This window comes from Spinacia oleracea, chromosome 6 (assembly GCF_020520425.1).
Source record: "Spinacia oleracea cultivar Varoflay chromosome 6, BTI_SOV_V1, whole genome shotgun sequence".
In the NCBI taxonomy this organism is placed as follows: Eukaryota; Viridiplantae; Streptophyta; class Magnoliopsida; order Caryophyllales; family Amaranthaceae; genus Spinacia; species Spinacia oleracea.
This window is the reverse complement of record NC_079492.1, coordinates 18,539,284-18,560,906: the sequence shown is the minus strand read 5'-3', so window position 1 is coordinate 18,560,906 and position 21,623 is coordinate 18,539,284. Positions and strand designations below refer to the sequence as shown.

General features: G+C 48.0%; 1 protein-coding gene across 1 annotated transcript; it reads left to right on the top strand.

Annotated features, from left to right (window-relative positions):
• Nucleotides 1–6,567: 6,567 nt before the first annotated feature.
• LOC130462980 (uncharacterized) lies at nt 6,568–21,375 on the top strand. The gene is made up of 2 exons (XM_056831985.1): nt 6,568–7,773; nt 21,322–21,375. Exons 1-2 carry the CDS (start codon nt 6,568–6,570, stop codon nt 21,373–21,375), a joined length of 1,260 nt encoding a protein of 419 aa, XP_056687963.1.
• The last annotated feature ends 248 nt before the right edge of the window (nt 21,376–21,623 follow it).

The window sequence follows — 21,623 nt, the reverse complement described above, 5'->3', positions numbered from 1 at the left end:
ACGCCCACATGGTGAATGATGCTCCCTCCGAAGCCAATGATGGGATAGTGAATTCTTTTGATGGTTTTGGGGTCATGCGCTAGGCGATTGAGGCATTCTAGACTCATTATGTCGGACGAGCTTCCCGTGTCTATTAGAATGCGTTTGACTCTCATGTTAGATATCTTGAATTCGACCACAAGGGGATCATCATGCGGAGTGGCTATCCGTTCACCATCTGACTCACATATCTCTATCCGTGGGAATGGATCCATGGGTGATTTTGCTGACAACAGTACTTGTCCTAGGCGGCGAGCATAATCTTTCTGTCCTCTCATGGTGGGTCCTCCAGCGGCCGGTCCTCTAGATATGACGGCTACAAACCCTCTGTCGTTGTGCTGTCCCTTGGTAGGTGAGGCAGGTGACTTGTGCTTTTTGTATTGGTTTTTTCCAAAGCCATGAACATTCTTCTGTAAGTAGTTCTTGAGGTGTCCTTTGGAGGCTAGGCCGTCTAAAGCCCTTTTCAAGCTTCTACAATTCTTAGTTTCATGTCCTATGTCTTCATGGAACTGGCAATATAATTTGGGATCTCGACTCTCAGCAGGAGATTTCATGGGGAAAGGTCGATCAAGGTCAAACCTTGTCCCAACGTCTTTTAGTATGGTGAGGAGATCTGTGTTATACTCAAAATATTCCCTTTCCTACGGACGTTCTCTCTTGTGCCCAGGAGAGTTGGTATCATGCTCTTTTGAGAGGGCCCATGTGCCATTCACTCGTGGGGCTTTTCGGTCCACTTTATCTTTCTTTCCGGAGGAGTCTGTTGTTTCTCCAATCCTTCCTTCCTTTGACGCGCTGCATATTTCTGTTGCATGGATAAATGCTTCAGCCTCGTCTAGGACTTCGGCCATAGTCCTTACACTCTTCTTAACCAGATCAAACTTAAAGGATCCCTTCTTCAATCCCCTGATAAAATTATCAAAGGAGACGCCATCGGGCAAGCCTGGGATCTTTCCGGCCTCTAGGTTGAAACGCTTCACGTAGCTTCTTAGGGACTCGTCTTTCCCCTGTTGGATCCGTCCCAAATGCATGCTTGTTTTCCTTTCTTCTTTGTGTGCCATGAACCTTGTAGAGAACAAAGTTTGTAGTTCGTTGAAAGAGGCAATTGACCCTGGGGGTAGCCGTTCAAACCATTTAGACGCTACTCCTTTGAGCGTGGCTGGGAAGTATTTGCACCAAGTGGCTTCATTGGTTCCTTGAACATACATGTGATGGCGGTATGCGACAAGGTGCATATCAGGATCGGTGGTCCCGTCATAGGCTTCAATTGTAGGATTTTTTACCTTGGGTTCCTTCGGGGCGTTCATGATCTCATCAGAGAAGGGGGTACTCATGTGCCTTAACGTCAGATTGTTAAACCCTTGCTGGATATGATAAGTTGGTTCACGGCGGTTGGATAGCAGGCGGGGGCGCATGCTTACTCTGTTGGGCGTGAAGGAAATATGTCCTTCACCCAAGGTGCATTAAGTCTAATACCAAAGTTCAGATTAATTGCGAACAATAAATTCAGTGAGATCAAGTGATCGGAACAGCTAGCTGGAGTAATGCTTCCGATCAGTGAGTTCTAATGGATATTGAACTCACAACTTACTCTTGACTGAACCTACAAGGTCACACCAATGACACGTAACAGATCACCGGATTAAATGAATCGGAAATTCATTTAATAGCTTTTCGGGATTTAAGTTGGAAACGTATTATACGATACGACCTTGCATCGTAATCGTATATCGTATCGCGAAATATTCGTAAGCTAGGCGAAACGAATAAATCGTATTGTACGACGATGATTCGTCGTATACGAAACGATAAATAAATATATCGGAAATATATTTAATCGCGAATACAAGGAGCGGCCCAGGAGCCGAGTGCACGAAGCACTCGAGGCCCATGGGCGCGCGCATAGGCGAGCAAGCAAAGCAACGCAGCAGCAGCGAGGCCCTTGTGGCGCGGAGCTGTGCGCGTGCATGCGGGCCGAGACCACGACACAGCAGCAGCGCGGCCCACGTCCCACTACCTGTGCGTGTCCGTGTGTTTTGGCTTGCGGGCTTGCTAGCCGGCCTTGCCTCTTGGCTGGTCGGTTAGTAAGGTTATGTAAATAACCTTACAACCTAACTTCCAACCAAGCACAATCACAATTCAGATTACACACAACCCTAGGAGAAAACAGAGAACCCTAATTCTCTCTGTGCCTCCATAGTGTGTTCATCCCAAAAGCAAATCTCTTGATCAATTGTCTAAGTTACGATTGATGTGGGTAAAAATACCCTTGCTTACGTGGCCCAATTGCCGCTAGACACGTGGCACTCCCTAACTGGCTGGCCGCCTATTTGGCTGCCACTTAGACGTCACCATGTGCTCCTGAGTGACTGGCTTAATTACACTAACCCCTTTAAGGCCTAAGGCCCATAGAGAATTTGATAATGGTGACACATGTCACCATCTGGAAAACCAACCAATCATATGAGCTCACCTTAGGGTTTCCCCCAAAAAGGGGGACTATAAGTATTCCCATTTCCCAAGAAATGGACACACAATCCTAGACCAAGAAACAGTCTACTACTTACTTTAATGCTTTCTGTTTATTAATTACATCCTCCTTAAAACCCGTGTCTTACTTAAGCATCGGAGGGAATATTCCTACGGGAATATTCTTGTTTTGTAGGTGCGCCGCCGACGTGGACAGAACTCAGCGCTACGTGGAACCTGATACCTCCTCGTCATCATCCAAGGAAAAACTCCCACAACATTTGGCGCCGTCTGTGGGGAGGTAAGGTAACATGGTAGACGTCCAGCACTTCGGAGACGGGCCCATCAGTCGAAACGAAAACGAGGAGACTGCAATCAATGGTGATCGTCCTCCTCGAGGGAGAGACGACAGAAGCAATCCGTCTGTAGGACAGGGCGGTCGTCCTGAACCTACTTCTGAGCCGCAACTTGAGCAGGTTCAAGTAGACGATGAGACGGGTCAACCTTCGCTTCCTCCAGGCGGCCACTTGAGAGCTGATGCCGACACAGTTATAGAAGAAAACCCAGACTTGCCGGTGTCTGCTGGACAACTTAAAGATATCTTAGCCGGCTTCAAGGCGCAGATGGACACCCTACAAGATGAGATCAAAATTATTCGTTCTCAGTCTCAGGGGACGGGAATACCATTCTTTAATGGACTCACTCGGTCTAATGTCTGGCGGCAAGACCAAGCACGAAATGACGATTATGACAGACGCTTTGACAGAACCAGAACTTCCTTCCAGCCCATAGCTCCGCGTCGGGTTCTACCAACTTTTCGGCCTGAACCTGAACCGTCCAGAAGAGTACCGATCATTCAGCTGGATAGGCCTCTAGAAACTGAGCTGTCAGATACTGGTTCCACTCCCGTCATGCAAGATTCACCCCTCGCTGCCCCTTCGCGCCGTCTCACCAGGACTCATGTCAGCCGTGCGGACAGCGAGCGGCGTAGAACATCCCAGAATAGGAGGCAGGATCCAATATGCCATATTCAGCAGGGATTGGCCGGCATTATCCTTGATTACACCACTCCATTCTGTGCTGATATCATGAACGCTCCCAGGAGCCTAAAGTGAAGCCGCCAGCTATTGACGCCTATGACGGCACGTCTGACCCTGATGTGCATCTCTTGGCCTATCGGCACCATATGTATGTCCAGGGAACTACCGATGCAACCTGGTGCAAATACTTCCCGTCCACTCTGAAAGGAGTTGCCTCAAAATGGTTCGAGAAGTTGCCCGCGGGAACGATCAATACTTATGCGGAATTAGAGATGTTGTTTTCTGCAAGATTTATGGCTTATAAATAGGAGAAGAAGACGAGCATGCATTTGGGCCGAATACAGCAAGGGAAAGATGAGTCCTTGCGAAGCTATGTTCGACGTTTCAATTTGGAGTCTGGACAGATTCCAGACTTACTTGACGGTGTAGCCTTTGATAATTTCTTCAGGGGACTTAAGAAGGGGTCTTTTAAGTTTGACCTGGTTAAGAAAAGTGTTAGAACTATGGCCGACGCTCTAGATGAGGCCGAGTCCTTCATTCATGCCACTGAAATCTGCTCCGTCCCTAAAGAGTCTAAGGGAACAGAGACCACTGACCATCCGCAGGGAAAAGACAAATCGGATAAGAAGACCAGCCGTCCGAATGGGACATGGGCCATTGAAAAGAAAGGTTATCAGACAACTCAGTCCCAAGGACTGAAGAGAGGACGTCCCTATGATAAAGAAAGATTCGAGTACAACACTGACTTGTACACAATACTGCTGGATGTCAGTGATAGATATGAGATTGATCGTCCGTTCCCCATGAAGTCGCCGGTGGAAACTAGGGACAGCTCTCTCTACTGTAAGTTCCACTGTGATGTAGGACACGAAACAAAAGACTGCAAGAGTTTGCGAAGGGCTCTTGATGGGTTAGCTGCCAAAGGGTTCTTGAAGTAATATCTCAGTTCAAGTGCAGGCGGAAGTGGTAAGAAATTCTACAAGAAAAGCAAGTCACCGTCATACCGCCGTGACGGCAATGACACTGATCCAGAAATTGTTGCCGTCATTTCTGGGGGACTGGTCGCTGGTGGCCCAACAATGAGAGGTCAGAAGGACTATGCAAGCTGATTGGGGCAGGTCATGTTGTCTGGAAAAGCCCCAATGGACCACTTCCCTAAGGTGGAGATTTGTGAATCAGACAGGGGCAAGATCGCCACTCCACACGACGATCCCCTGGTTATTGAATTGAAGGTAGCAAACCTCAAAGTAAGGCGTATATTAGTAGATACGGGGAGTTCGTCTGACATTATCAGCACAGCTTGTCTAAATCGTCTTGAGCATGACCCCAAGACCATTGAAAAGATACATTACCCAATCATTGGATTCGGAGGCGGCATAATTCATCCCCAGGGGATAATCACTTTGCCCTTACGAGTGGGAGGTCGGCATCAGAGCAGGAACCTGAACGTCCTATTTCTAATTGTGAAAGACCTCACAGCCTATAATATCATATTAGGGCGTCCAACTTTAAACCAGGCCAAAGCGGTAGTCGTCACTCATCTTATGCTTATGAAATATGTTTGCGATAAAGGCCTGGTCGGCACTATTCATGGTGATCAACAGCTAGCAAGAGACTGTTATCTCACTACGCTAAGCCCCGAGGCTTGGGGAAAAACTGACGAAGCACGAACAAGCTCTAAAAGAAAGCTAGATGAGATAGAGGAGAAAGTCAAGAAAGAAACCTTCACCATTGCCACGGCGCACATGGAAGCCAGACGACCTGAGCCGGTTGGTGGACATTATGAAATCATCCTCGATGAAGCACGTCCAGATAGGACGGTGCCAGTAGGGGTCTCTCCTGACGACCAGCTTGGGGCACATTTGGTCACTCTCCTGAGAGAATTCCAAGACATTTTTGCCTTTGCGGTGGAAGAAATGTCGGGCATCGATCCAAGCATAGCCGTCCACAAACTCAATGTAGATGAGTCTTTAAAACCTTTTGGTCAGAAGAAGAGAAATCATGAGGAAGCAAGAAACAAAGTCGCAGCGGAAGAAGTTCAGAAGTTGTTAGAGGCTGGGTTCATTCGGCCAAGTCAATATCCAGATTGGGTGGCAAATGTAGTGTTGGTTCCAAAACCCAACAAATCCTGGAGAATGTGTGTGGATTATACAGATTTAAACAAGGCTTGCCCAAAAGACAGCTTCCCTTTGCCCAAGATAGACCGGCTGGTAGATTCAACGGCAGGTCATGCTTTGATGTCCTTCATGGATGCATACTCGGGTTTTCACCAAATTCCCTTGTGGCCAGATGATCAAGAGAAAACGTCATTTGTTACTGAGCAAGGCCTGTATTGCTACAAAGTGATGTCGTTCGGCTTAAAGAATGCGCCGGCCACATTTCAACGTCTGGTCAACACTGTCTTCTCTGGTCAGTTAGGGCGCAATATTGAAGCCTACATTGATGATATGATAGTAAAAAGCAAGCAACGTGAAGAACACTTGGCTGACCTAAGAGAAACTTTTGAAACGCTCCGAAAATACCAGATGAGGTTGAATCCAAAGAAGTGTGTTTTTGGGGTGACGGCTGGAAAGTTCTTGGGATTCCTCATTGATGAAAGGGGAATCGAGGCCAATCCTGATAAAGTACAAGCAGTAATAGATATGACGTCGCCAAAATGAGTCAAGGAAGTCCAACGCATGGCGGGATGTCTAGCAGCCCTGGGGCGGTTCTTATCGAGGGCAGGTGACAAGTGTCATTACTTCTTCGGCACAATCAAGAAAAAGAGCAAATTTGAATGGACTGAGGCGGCAGAAACTGCCTTCGTCCGATTAAAGGAACACCTCCACACCTTACCTCGGCTTGTCAGCCCTCTCCGGGGGGAAACTTTGTATGTATATTTGGCCATTTCCGAGTGGTCCTTGAGTGCTGTCTTGCTGACTGAAAGGGAAGGAGTGTAACTCCCGTCTATTTTGTGAGCCATGTCCTGCAAAACGCTGAATTAAGATATTCTCCAATTGAGAAGTTCGCACTTGCGTTGTTTATGGCCAGCAAGAAGTTGCACCCTTATTTTCTGGCACACAAACTAGTGGTATACACAGACCAGCCTTTGAAACAACCCCTTACTAAGCTAGACGCTGCCGGACGAATGCTGAAATGGGCAATTGAGCTAAATGCATTTGATATCTCATACGAGCCTCGAAAAGCTATCAAGGGACAAGCATTTGCTGATTTCATTACAGAAATGACGAGGCCGAATTTTGAAAAGAATGTGACGACTCGCTGGACAGTCTATGTAGATGGCTCGTCAACCCAGAACGGGTGTGGAGCCGGCATAATATGCCAGTCTCCTGAAGGAGACAAGTATGAATATGCCACGAGATTCAACTTCCAAACTTCCAACAATGAAGCAGAGTATGAAGCTTTATTAGCCGGTATAAAAATGTGCAAAGCCGCTGGAGCTCAAGAGATACTCGCCTTATCTGACTCTCAGCTCATTGTGAGCCAAGTAAATGGGGACTATGAGGCAAGGGACCCTAACATGATCAAATATATGCAGGCAGTGCATCAAGAAGTAGAACATCTAAAGAGCTTCGAAGCTAAGCAGATTCCCAGAACGGAGAACAATCAGGCCGATGCCCTGTCGAAACTAGCTAGCTCGGCTTCCTGTGATACTCCGCGCCACGTGTTTTGGAAAGTGAAGGATAAGCGAAGTATTGAGCAGGAATTGTGCGCTCCTATAGTAGCTGTCCTGGATCGGTCGTCAACATGGATGGACCCTATCATTGGTTACAAAATTGACGGTACGCTTCCAGACGATTCAAGTCTGGCCACCAAAATACAAAAGAAGAGTTCTTGGTTTGAATGGTGGAATGGAGTTTTGTACAAAAAGTCATTTTCCAGACCTCTCCTGCGGTGCGTCACTCCTGAGAAAGGAAAGGAAATTCTAGACGATTTGCACCAAGGATTATGTAGCTCCCACATTGGAGGACGAGCCCTAGCAGAGAAAGCTTTGCGAACTGGTTATTATTGGCCCACTTTGAGAGAAGACGCCCTAGCCATGGTGCAAAAATGTGACAAGTGCCAACGGTTTGCTCATCTCATCCACAGGCCGGCCCAGCCACTCACTCCTATTATGAGTCCCATTCCGTTTGCCAAGTGGGGGATGGACCTGTTAGGACCATATACAGCGGCCCCTGGAGGCCGGCGCTATGTGATAGTTGCTGTTGATTACTTCACCAAGTGTGTTGTGGGAAAAATTACCATGCCTTCGTGTACCAATGAGGATGTGACACATGACACGTATTACGCCCCCTAAGCAGAAATCATACGAAGTCTACTCCGGAGCATGAGTATTAATCTAGGTATCTGCAATCTATGTATTTAAGTGTGTATAAATATATGTATAATACCTATACCCGGAAAGGGGCTTAATTAGTATGTATCCCAAGTGAATGACTAAGCACAATAGGCCCAAATAGCCCACTATTGCCAAAAGGGGCCAAAGAATTGTAAGGAGAAAGGACACATGTCCTCCTCCCATTCCCCAGCCAATCATGTAAAGGGAATATTAGGTCATTCCCACAAAAACCTAGTACTATAAATAGTCCCACTTCCCTAGAAAAAGGGGTCACAATCAATACATTCAAGAGCAATTGCTGCTCTGCCTTCTCTCTACTTTCTCTCTCTATAAAAATACAATCTTGTTAAATCCTTAAAAGTTACCGGAAAACCTCCAAGGTATCTCACCGGAAAAACCCCACAACATTTGGCGCCGTCTGTGGGGAGATACGGTAACATGGAAGATCAACGACAGGACAACGATACTGGGCGGCCTACGCGAGTAGAGCGGCCACCCCTCGAAAGAGAAATGCCGACTGAACATCATACGCCGGCCACGAGAATCACCGAAGATGCCGCGCGTATATTTGCGGCCGGGCACACCCCTCGTCACGCTGCCGAGGTAGAGGTGCTCAGCGAGGAGGACGACCAGGCCAATCGCACCCCTCCTGGAGGACACCTGGATCCTCGGGTGGATACGGTAATAGAGGAGAACCCTGATATGCCTGTCTCTGTGGGTGCTCTTCGGGCTATTTTGGCTGAGTTCCAAGCTGATGTGGGAAAGACAGTTAATGCTGAGGTACATAAGAGTATGCTGATCTACACCACTGCTGTGGCTGCAAATCATGAGGGGCCGGCAAGCAATAGGCCAACACTTTCTTTGCGCCCCCCAAACGACTGGACCAGGCTGACAGGCGAGGACCTGAGGAGACAGCCGCCAGCAAGTCAGCCCAATCAGGCAATGTCTTACCTACCACGCCGAATGCCACGGCGGCTGATCGGAGAAACGTCCCGAGGACGTGAGCAGCCACGCGCAGAGCAATTGCCTGACTCTGAGTCTGAACTTTCTGACAATGGGTCAACCCCCGTCATGCCGGATAGACCTCTCCCTCATCCAACTTATACGCATCTGAGCCAGGCGCGTCCAGGGGTCACCCGTCCAACCCGTCAAACTCGCGGACGCGAGTCTTCCCAGCGGCTACCCTACTCAAGGCGTCAAGATCCTGTGTATCACATTCAGGAGGGGGTGTCCAACATGGCCCTAGGGCACACCACCCCTTTTGCAGACTCCATCATGAGAGCCCCGAGGGAACCCAAAGTCAAGCCGCCCAACATTGATGCTTACGATGGTACCACAGATCCAGACATGCACCTCTTGGTTTACCGGCATCACATGTATGTCCAAGGAACAACTGACTCAACCTGGTGTAAGTATTTTCCGGGCACACTCAAAGGAGTAGCATCTAAGTGGTTCGAGAGACTTCCAGCCGGAACTATTCGCTCTTTTTCGGAGCTCGAGCTATTGTTCTCTACTCGGTTCATGGCTCACAAGGAAGAGAAGAAGAGGAGCATGCATCTGAGTAGGATTCAGCAAGGGAAGGACGAGTCTCTGAGGAGTTATGTGAAGAGATTCAATCTAGAGGCAGGGCAAATTCCGGATTTGCCAGATGGTGTTGCATTCGATAACTTCATTCGAGGGCTTAAAAAGGGCTCTTTCAAGTTTGATATGGTAAAGAAAAGCGTCCGAACAATGGCAGAAGTGCTGGATGAGGCCGAGGCCTTCATTCATGCAACAGAGATTTGCAGCGTCCCGAAAGATCCCAGAGGAAGTGATACCGCCGAGCTAGCGGCAAAAAAGGAGAAATTCGAAAAGAAGAACCGGCCTAACGGGACGTGGGCTATTGCAAAAGAGTCAGACAGGGCCCCCGGAGCGGCAGGTCAGAAACGGCCCAGAACTTATGATCGGGAGCGATTTGAGTATAACACAGACATGTACACAATTCTGATGGACGTCGGGTCCAAATATGACATTGATCGTCCATTTCCCATGAAGTCGCCACCAGAAAGTAGGGACCCCAAATTGTACTGTCACTTTCACAGTGACATTGGGCATGACACCAATGAATGTAAGAGCTTGAAAAGGGCATTGGACGGCCTAGCCACCAAGGGATTCTTAAAAAGTTATATCAGCAGGAACACGGGAGGTTCTGGCAAACCCTTCTACAAGAAAAATAAATCCCCTCCCTCGGAGGAAGATGGGAATCGTACCGACCCAGAGTGCGTAGCAGTCATCTCAGGAGGATTGGCCGCCGGCGGGCCGACCATGAGGGGCCAGAAGGATTATGCCAAGCGATTGGGGCAAGTGATCTGTCCGGCAAGGCCACAGTTGACCCGTTTCCAAAAGTTGAAATCGGCGAGGCCGACCGTGGGAAAATCTCCACCCCGCATGACGATCCTTTGGTAATTGAGTTAAAAGTTGCTAACCTGAGGGTTAGGCGTATTTTGGTTGATACAGGAAGTTCGTCGGACATAATTAGTCTAGAGTGCTTGAATCGGCTGCAACATGATTCCTCAAAGATTGAGAAAATCCACTATGCCATTATAGGCTTCGGAGGTAGTATCATCCACCCAGTCGGCATAATTACCCTTCCTCTGAGGATGGGAAATAAAAAGGAATCTCGGCAAATGGATGTCCGTTTTCTCATAGTGAAAGACCTGACGGCATATAACATCATCTTGGGGCGTCCCACGTTGAATAGGGCAAAGGCTGTCATTGTGACTCATCTGATGCTTCTTAAGTTCATTTGTGACGATGGGAGTGTCAGCACTATACATGGTGACCAGCAACAAGCTAGAGATTGCTACCTAACCACCTTGAGTCCAGAAGCATGGGGGACGGGTGAAGAGAAAGGGACATCGAGCAACAAACGAAAATGTGGCGACACGCAACCCAAGATCGTCAAAGAAACATTAACTATCTCAGCAGGGCACATGGAAGAGAGACGCCCAGAGCCTGTTGGGGCCCATTTCAATGTGGTATTAAACACAGATAAACCTGACAGAGTAGTGCCCATCGGGATTTCTCCTGACGACCCGCTGGCGGCAGAGTTGGTCCACCTTTTGAGAGAATTTGAAGATATCTTTGCTTTCACAGTGGACGAAATGCCGGGTATTGACCCTGCTGTGGCCGTCCATAAGCTGAATGTGGACCCAAACTTCAAACCGATTCGTAAGAAGAAAAGGAACCATGGGGAAGATAGAAATCAGGCGGCAGCCGCGGAAATACAAAAGTTGATGGAGGCTGGGTTCGTCAGGCCTAGTCAGTACCCCGACTGGGTTGCTAACGTGGTCCTCGTCAAAAAACCTAATGGTACCTGGAGAATGTGTGTTGACTACACCAACCTCAATAAGGCATGTCCAAAGGACAGTTTCCCATTGCCCAAGATTGACCGGCTCGTCGACTCTACAGCAGGGCATGCTATGATGACCTTTATGGATGCATACTCAGAGTCTCATCAGATTCCGTTGTGGCCTGACGACCAGGAAAAAACGTCATTTGTTACTGAACAAGGCCTTTACTGCTACAAGGTGATGCCGTTTGGGTTAAAGAATGCACCGGCCACCTTTCAGCGTCTTATTAACACTGTGTTCATTAAGCAGCTCGGCAGAAATATTGAAGCTTACATTGATGATATGATCGTAAAAAGTAAGCTGAGGGCGGCGCACATAACTGATCTCAGGGAGACATTTGAGACTATTCGAGCTTACAACATGAGGTTGAATCCTAAGAAGTGTGTGTTCGGGGTGACGGCAGGCAAATTCTTAGGTTTCTTGATTGATGAAAGAGGAATCGAAGCCAACCCAGACAAAATCCAGGCAATAATTGATATGAGCTCACCAAAGACAGTGAAGGAGGTCCAGCGGCTCACAGGTTGCTTGGCCGCCCTGGGCAGATTCCTTTCCAGGGCTGGAGACAAGTGCCACTACTTTTTTAGATCTGTCAGAAAGAAGGCCAAGTTTGAATGGTCGGACGAGGCCGAGGCGGAATTGGTCAGACTAAAGGAGCACTTGCATACCTTGCCTCGTCTTGTTAGTCCCTTGCTAGGAGAGAATTTGTACATGTATCTTGCCGTGTCCGAGCACTCGTTGAGTGCTGTTCTACTGACAGAAAGGGAAGGAATACAGATGCCGGTATATTTTGTCAGTCATGTTCTCCAAAATGCTGAAGTTAGATACCCTACAGTGGAAAAGTTTGGCTTAGCTCTGTTCATGGCCAGCAAAAAACTCCGTCCTTATTTCTTAGCTCACAAAATAGTGGTCTACACAGATCAACCGCTTAAACTCCCCTTCACAAAGCTGGAGGCGTCAGGACGAATGCTGAATTGGGCAATAGAGCTGAACGCCTTTGATATCACCTATGAGCCGAGGAAAGCTGTCAAGGGGCAGGCATGTGCCGACTTTATTGTTGAAATGACGAGGCCTGACTTTGCCAAGAATACAAACACGGTGTGGACAGTGTATGTAGACGGCTCATCCACACAGAATGGATGTGGAGCTGGGATAATCTATCACTCCCCAGAAGGAGACACTTTTGAGTATGCTATGCGATTTAACTTCCAGGCGTCAAATAATGAAGCCGAATACGAAGCCCTGCTTTGTGGCATTAAAATGTGTAAGGCGGCAGGCGCCGAGGAGATTGTAGCACTATCTGACTCCCAACTGATTGTGAGCCAAGTTAATGGGACCTACGAAGCTAGGGATCCGACTATGGTCAAATACATGCAGGCCGTCCATCAGGAAGAAGAGCCACTGAAAAGTTTTGAAGTAAGGCAAGTCCCTCGCTCGGAAAATAACCAAGCTGATGCCCTGTCAAAGTTGGCAAGTTCCGCGTCTTGTGATACCCCTCGGCACGTGTTTTGGGAGGTAAAAGAGCACAAAAGTGTTGAGCAAATGGAGGTGGAAACTCTTGACAGAACGTCCACATGGATGGATGACATAGTAAACTTCAAAATGAATGGGGTCTTGCCCGAAGACTCAAGGGAAGCGGCAAAACTTCAAAAGAAATGCTCTTGGTTTGAAATGTGGAACGGCACCCTCTATAAAAAGGCCTACTCCCGTCCTTTGTTAAGATGTGTAACACCTGAGAAGGGGCAGGAAATTCTAGAAGACCTTCATCAGGGGTTGTGCAGCTCGCATATTGGTGGAAGGGCTTTGGCTGAAAAGGCACTTCGAACCGACTATTACTGGCCGACTCTTAAGGAGGACGCAATTTCACTGGTCAAGAAGTGTGACAAATGCCAGCGTTTTTCTCACCTAATACACCAACCGGCGCGAGTTCTGACGCCCATTACAAGCCCAATTCCATTTGCTAAATGGGGGATGGATCTTCTAGGCCCATTTACGGCCGCACCAGGAGTAAGGCGTTATGTCATCGTTGCTGTAGATTACTTCACCAAATGGGTGGAGGCAGAAGCGCTCAAAAACATAAAAACTACTGATGTGAGAGCATTCATTTGGAAGAACATCATGACTCGCTTTGGGATTCCACAGGCTATCGTCTTCGATAATGGGCCCCAGTTTGAGACGCCTAAGCTGAAAGAGTGGCTGGCAGATCACGGCATACACACTTGTTTTGCATCAGTCGGATGACCCCAAGCCAATGGTCAGGTTGAGGCGTTCAACAAAATTATCTCCGAAGGAATGAAAAAGAAGCTTGACGAAGCCAAAGGTCTATGGGCTGATGAGCTGCCAAATGTCTTATGGTCCATCCGCACCACGGCTAAGAATTCAACCGGTGAAACACCCTTCTTGCTAGCCTATGGCGCCGAGGCTGTCCTACCCATAGAAATGTGTGAACCAACGTTGAGAGTCATGCTGTATGACGAAAATGCTAACTGGGAGACAATGAAAGCAGCCTTGGACTTTCTACCCGAGGTTAGAGGAAATGCAGCGCTCAGACAACAGCTGTACAAGATAAGGATGGCAAGAGAATACAACAAGAGAGTCTCTAATAGAGTCCTCAAAGTGGGTGATTTTGTCCTCGGGAAAATGGAGTCCACAGGACGAGCAAATGAACAGGGTAAGCTGACGCCCACTTGGGAGGGACCTTACGAGATCTATGATGAGGTTAGAGATGGAACCTACCGCATTCAAGACATGCAAGGCCGGCCTATTTTGCGCACTTGGAATGCCGACAATCTCAAGAAGTATTTCTTCTAGATATGTGCTAAGCTTTGTCTTACTTACCACGATCCATTGCCCAAGGGGCGGCCTCTAATGGTCATAGTAGGGTAGTAATTACTTTTGTAACCGGCTAAATTCGCCTTGCAAAGTTATAAATAATACTACTCTATGTGTCTCGTAATATTTATTGCTCGCACAATGAATATAAAAATGTACACTCCAATGCATAACCAAAGCCTAATTATATGACGGCCTGAGAAGTGGCCCAGATTAGCAAAAACTCTCAGCAAGACTAATTGTTTGAAGCCTAAGAAGTGGCCCAGATTAGCACCAAGTTGTAGGCTGATCACCTATCCAACTCCCTTCCCAGTATAGCAAGCCGCTGACCAACCAGTACGGCATAGTAAGTGCCAGCGGCACAAATAAACTTAAATCATAAGTTATTTGTTCAAAAGCCCAGCGGCATGAACAACTTTGAAACATAGGTTGTTTGCTCAAAAGCTCAGCGGCACCAATAACTTTGAAACATAGGTTGTTTGCTCAAAAGCTCAGCGGCACCAATAACTCTAAGACAAAGGTTGTTTGCTCAAAAGTGCGGCGGCACGAACGTTTGGCCGTCCAGTCCATTTGACGAGCATGTCTAGCGGCAATCATACCTATTGATTGACTTGCGTCAATCAATGTCGGTATAGACACGCTCGCCAAAGAAAGAGACGACCACAGTAGTGCCCAGCGCATGCTCAGTTGCCTGCGGCACCAATATCTTTGAGACAAAGGTTGTTTGCTCAAAAGTGCGGCGGCACGCACGTTTGGCCGTCCAGTCCATTTGACGAGCATGTCTAGCGGCAATCATACCTATTGATTGACTTGCGTCAATCAATATCGTTATAGACACGCTCGCCAAAGAAAGCGACGACCACAGTGGGGCCTAGCACATGCTCAGTTGCCAGCGGCACGATTAACTTTGAAACAAAGGTTGTTTGCTCAGAAGTTAGGCGGCACGAACGTTTGGCCGTCCAGTCCATTTGACGAGCATGTCTAGCGGCAATCATACCTATTGATTGACTTGCGTCAATCAATATCGTTATAGACACGCTCGCCAAAGAAAGAGACGACCACAGTAGTGCCTAGCGCATGCTCAGTTGCCTGCGGCACCAACGTGCTTAGTGTACACTCAGTTGCACCTTGGCTACCATACCTATTGATTAAGGAATAATCAAATTATGAAGAGCAAATAAATGCGAGATAAAAGAAGCAACAAAAACAACCTATTTACTTATAAAACAACGCCCGTAGAAAGGCGTGTAAAAGTAGCTCAGAATTCAAAAACAAAAAGAAAGAAATTGTTGTGTGCTCAGCAGGCACAATGGTACAGACGCCAACAGCGCCAAAACTTAACAAAATAATTGTTTTTTGCCCTTAGGCACGGGAACACTTGAATAAAATTTTAAAGAGCGGGGAAGGAAGCAAATCAGGGAGCGGCCGCATCGTCCTCATCATCAGATGATACAAACTCAGGGGGCGGCTGACCGAGACGCTCAGCAGCCAACATAGCGGCACTGTGTTCCATTCGCCGCTGGAACCACGCAAGATCATACTCTGACATGTGGCTCTCCCAGGCGTGCTTAACAGCGTCCTTGGTCGCTTGCTCCCCCTGATCATAGGATTCCAGAAGACGCTCACGCAAGGTGCGAACTTGCGATCTGGCCGTCTCCAGCTCCCCACGAAGATGCTCGGCTTCCTCAGCCGCCTCTTTGACCCGAGGGTACTCCCGCAACCGGTCCTGAAGCGTCCGTATTTCCGCCGCCGCTGTCTTGGCCTCCTCGACCATTGCCACCATGTCTTTGTCCTGCGCCAAGATCTTCTTAAGCAGGTCGGCCTTGTCAGACCTCAACGAAGCTACCTCCTTTGCTTGAAGGTCTATGGTCGTCTGCATCTGCAGGCGGACCTCTTCAATAGATTTGAACGCATAGTCGCCATGGTGGGTGGACTCAGCCACCTGAGCTTTGAGCTCCTCAGCAGTGCGGGTCTTCCAACTCTTGCAGAATTCCATGCGGCAGAACAACTGCAAAAGGAGCTACATGTTAGTAAATGACTCGAAAAGAGAAAACAAGTACAAGCAAGTTGGAAATAGACTTACGTCGAGAAGAGTGGCCTGGATCGCACCAAACTGGGCGTCAGTCTTGCGGCCAGGAAGAGAAGCAACATACTCCGCGGGGACGGCCTTAAAAACCTTACGGCATATAGCCACCCTATCCTTTGACGAATAGTGGGGAGTAGCGGGTACGTTCTCGTCCTCTGCAGCAGCTGCATCCTTCCCTTTGTCTTTGGCTATAGGAAAAACAACCGCCTTAGGATGACGCGGAGAGTAAGAAGAACTGCCAGAGGAGGCTCGATACGTCTGAACGACGTTTGAATAATACTTACCGCCCGATGACCTAGCTCGGCGGGCCACCTCCGCAGGTATCTGGGAACGGACGTCGGCCGGAATTCCAGAAAGAGGGTCCTCCAGCTCGTCCGGATGCCCACCGGACTTCGATTTGGACACCAAGTCCACAACCAGAGACGGCTTGTCCACGCCAATCTCATCGTCATCAGGGCAACCCCCCTCAGCAACCTTCGACTCGTCCTTCTTCACAAGACGGCGGGGTATGGGTTTGGGCTTTTTGAAGGTACTCGGAGTCTCCGAGCCAGCTGGCACAGCTCTCTTCTTCAGCTGGGACAGAGTCGTCCCCTTCTTCTTCCCTGACGCCCTAGCCGCGTCCTTAGCTTGCTAAAAAAAAAAAACGTAAAGGACAGTCAAATATTGGGCCTCGTCATCAATCACAAGTCACTCACAAGATAGTGGCTCGTCATTAAAAAGGACGCCCGTCTCAAAAATGACGAGGCGTACTCTATCAATCACAAGTCACTCACAAGATAGTGGCTCGTCATTAAAAAGGACGCCCGTCTCAAAAATGACGAGGCGTACCTTATCAATCACAAGTCACTCACAAGATAGTGGCTCGTCATTAAAAAGGACGCCCGTCTCAAAAATGACGAGGCGTACCTTATCAATCACAAGTCACTCACAAGATAGTGGCTCGTCATTAAAAAGGACGCCCGTCTCAAAAATGACGAGGGGTACCCTATCAATCACAAGTCACTCACAAGATAGTGGCTCGTCATTAAAAAGGACGCCCGTCTCAAAAATGACGAGGCGTACCTTATCAATCACAAGTCACTCGCAAGATAGTGGCTCGTCATTAAAAAGGACGCCCGTCTCAAAAATTACGAGGCGTACTCTATCAATCACAAGTCACTCACAAGATAGTGGCTCGTCATTAAAAAGGACGCCCATCTCAAAAATGACGAGGCGTACCTTATCAATCACAAGTCACTCACAAGATAGTGGCTCGTCATTAAAAAGGACGCCCGTCTCAAAAATGACGAGGCGTACCCTATCAATCACAAGTCACTCGCAAGATAGTGGCTCGTCATTAAAAAGGACGCCCGTCTCAAAGATGACGAGGCGTACTTTATCAATCACAAGTCACTCACAAGATAGTGGCTCGTCATTAAAAAGGACGCCCGTCTCAAAAATGACGAGGCGTACTCTATCAATCACAAGTCACTCACAAGATAGTGGCTCGTCATTAAAAAGGACGCCCGTCTCAAAAATGACGAGGCGTACCTTATCAATCACAAGTCACTCACAAGATAGTAGCTCGTCATTAAAAAGGACGCCCGTCTCAAAAATGACGAGGCGTACCTTATCAATCACAAGTCACTCGTAAGATAGTGGCTCGTCATTAAAAAGGACGCCCGTCTTAAAAATGACGAGGCGTACCCTATCAATCACAAGTCACTCACTGAATAGTGGCTCGTCATTAAAAAGGACGCCCGTCTCAAAAATGACGAGGCGTACCCTATCAATCACGAGTCACTTGTAAAAAAAAAAAAAAAAAAAAAAAAAAAAAAAAAAAAAAAAAAAAAAAAAAAGAGGACGCCCGTCTTAAAAGGTGACGAGGCGCACCTTGGCAACCGCAGAAAAAAAAACTTACTAGGGGGGCCGTCATTAAAAAGTGACGAGGCCTACCTTAGCAAACACGGGTCACATGTCAGGATATCGGCTCGTCACTAAAAAGACGTCCACTGTAGACACTGGACGGGAAAAGCTTAACTTGCAAAAACAACCTAAGAGAATACTCACCTTCTCCTCCAACTCGGCCTTGGCTTTCTGCATCTTGGCCTCATAGATGTCCGCCATCCAATCGGTCATATCGCCCTTCCCAGTATCCGCCGCCGATAACTTGCTCATTCCTTCCTATGTGAACAAAAGAAATCCAAAGTTAGAAAAAATGAATAGACCAACGCGGAACGGCACATAAATTGGCATACAACCTCGAGTCATAGAATATCCTAAGCCTACGGCCGCTAGAAAGGCCTCGTTCCGAAACTGGCTAATGTGCGGCAACCACTCGGCCGGCACATGGAAACTCTTGTCCGCTGTTAAGTGGTAAGTGTTGGCCTTGAACAGGACCATTTTCTGATCCCACTCTTCGGCAGTAAGGGGTGGAAGGGGCTCGTCACGGTCCATATAGTTGGCGTTGCAGTTCCAGCGGCTCATCCTCTCATACATCTCCTGGTCGTCCGTGTAAAACACGACCCACCTTTTCCTCCACATATGCCATTTGCTGAGCTTGCCGACCACTGTCTGGTAGGTACCACGGCTGCTCAGATTAAACCACCCTTTGGCGGCACTGGGGGAACGAGAGAGGGAGACCAGATGCAGAAAAGCGTTGAAAGACGGCTCCACGTCGTTCAGCGCACATTTGGCAATATAGCCAAAGATATCCGCCCACGAGTTGGGGGTCAGCTGGGCCACCCCAATGTTAAAACCATCTAACACTTCCACAGCGAAGGGGTGTGGGGGGAATCTCATGCCGAGTTTGATGGATGCGGCATACACGGGGAATTCTCCCTCGGCAAGCAGGCTGACGGTCGAGTCCAGACCGGCCGGCACGCGCATTTGGTACCCTTCCCCCACGCAGAGGTCATCCCTCATCTTGGCCCCGTGCCTGTCTAGCCACCGCATCCAGCCCACGTCTGGGTGAATCTCCGACGGAAGCAATTGGGCCTCCTCCCGTCCTCTGGGTCTAATAGGCTGGGGAGCAGCCTCTTGCTCCTCGGCGGCCGATGACAATGGAGCGACGCTTGACTCACCCACTGCCTGGCTCGCTGTACCCTCTGACGAGCTTGCCGCTTGCTCCCCCGCCTCGACATACTCGTCGATCTCTTGAAAGAGTTCGGCATATTCTTCGTCGGCTCCCGGGGCGGTGGAAGAATATCTCTCCCTAGGGGGTGTCGATGCTTCTTCCCGCAAGCGCAGGCGCGTAGGATCTGCCGTTTGCTTGGTTCTAGCCATGCCTTCTGCATAGTGAACGAAGCACGGCTTAGGAGTGACCAACAATGAAGAAAAAGACGCGATTGGACGTCCGCCCCGACAAAAGATGAACGGCGGAAAAATCTTAAATAAAACCTTCAAACCCTTACCTAGTACTAAGAGGTCGGCCGCTAACAAAGAGAAAAATGACGAGAGGATAACAAAAACAAGAAAGAAAGGCGAAAACTAACCTTGAAAGATCTGCGAAGTACTCGGTGAAGAACAGGATGAGTTTCGCGAAGAACAGGAAGAGTTTGACGAAGAAAAGGTTGAGTCTCGTGGTGGCCGGAAATCGCCTGATGGTGGTGGGAATACGCCGGAAATCGCCTATGAGACAGCTCTGTGAAAACGAAACGTAAAAATGAAATTTACCCCCCTCTATATATAGGGAGGGGCAAAATGGAGAAAGGTGACACGTGTCACCACCTCAACACCTGACCCAAAGATGAAGATGCAAATCAAAGGTCAAGAAGCGATACCCGGAAAGTGTTTCCAGAAATGCCCTTCTTGAGGGGCAAATGTTGTGGGCAAAATTACCATGCCTTCGTGTACCAATGAGGATGTGACACATGGCACGTATTACGCCCGCTAAGCAGAAATCATACGAAGTCTACTCCGGAGCATGAGTATTAATCTAGGTATCTGCAATGTATGTATTTAAATGTGTATAAATATATGTATAATACCTATACCCGGAAAGGGGCTTAATTAGTATGTATCCCAAGTGAATGACTAAGCACAATAGGCCCAAATAGCCCACTATTGCCAAAAGGGGCCAAAGAATTGTAAGGAGAAAGGACACATGTCCTCCTCCCATTCCCCAGCCAATCATGTAAAGGGAATATTAGGTCATTCCCACAAAAACCTAGTACTATAAATAGTCCCACTTCCCTAGAAAATGGGGTCACAATCAATACATTCAAGAGCAATTGCTGCTCTGCCTTCTCTCTACTTTCTCTCTCTATAAAAATACAATCTTGTTAAATCCTTAAAAGTTACCGGAAAACCTCCAAGGTATCTCACCGGAAAAACCCCACAACAAAGTGGGTTGAAGCAGAAGCTCTCAAGAACATAAAGACAAGTGATGTGAGGGCGTTTATTTGGAAAAATATCATGACTCGCTTTGGAATACCACAAGCTATCGTCTTCGATAATGGGCCTCAGTTTGAGACGCCTAAAGTGAAGGAGTGGTTAGCAGATCATGGCATACACAGCTGTTTTGCCTCAGTAGGACGACCTCAAGCCAATGGCCAAGTCGAAGCATTTAACAAGATCATCTCCGAGGGGATAAAGAAGAAACTAGATGAGGCCAAGGGTCTATGGGCTGATGAGCTGCCAAACGTCTTGTGGTCCATCCGCACCACGGCCAAAAACTCAACCGGCGAAACCCCATTCCTGTTAGCCTATGGTGCGGAGGCCGTGTTGCCAATAGAAATGTGTGAACCTACACTAAGAGTCATGCTATATGACGAGAATGCCAACTGGGAAATGATGAAGCTGGCCCTTGACTTTTTACCTGAAGTGAGAGGAAATGCAGCATTGAGGCAACAGCTGTACAAGATAAGGATGGCGAGGGAATACAACAAGAAAGTCTCTAAAAGAGTGCTCAAGGTAGGCGACTTTGTTCTCCGAAAGATGGAGTCTGTGGGACGAGCCAATGAACAGGGTAAACTGACGCCCACTTGGGAGGGACCCTATGAGATCTATGACGAAGTCAGAGATGGAACCTATCGCATTCAGGACATGCAGGGACGGCCTATTTTACGCACCTGGAATGCAGACAATCTCAAAAAATACTTTTTCCAGGGTTTATTCTGACTATCTTTTATGAAAGAATCTGTGGTCTAGACAACGGCCGCTAATGGTCCTAATGGAGTAGTAGTCTCTCTTGTAACCGGCTAAATTTGCCTTACAAAGTATAAATAATACTACTCTCGTTTCGTCCTATTTATTACTCTCTACTAACTTATCTAACATATGCATGCAAAAAGCCTAATCGAATAAGGGGCCTAAGAAGTGGCCCCAGATTAGCACAACATTTACAAGCCTAATTGTTTGAAGCCTAAGAAGTGGCCCAGATTAGCATCAACATAGGCTGATCACCTATTAAATTGTAAAAACCGTTCCCAAAAACACGAGCGTCTAAATTT

Coding starts and splice junctions, on each gene's coding strand:
- LOC130462980 (XM_056831985.1), top strand. CDS start 6,568: ATGGCCAGCAAGAAGTTGCACCCTTATTTTCTGGCACACAAACTAGTG. Junction 7,774..21,321: donor ATTACTTCACCAAGTGTGTT/GTGGGAAAAATT, acceptor TCTGTGGTCTAG/ACAACGGCCGCTAATGGTCC.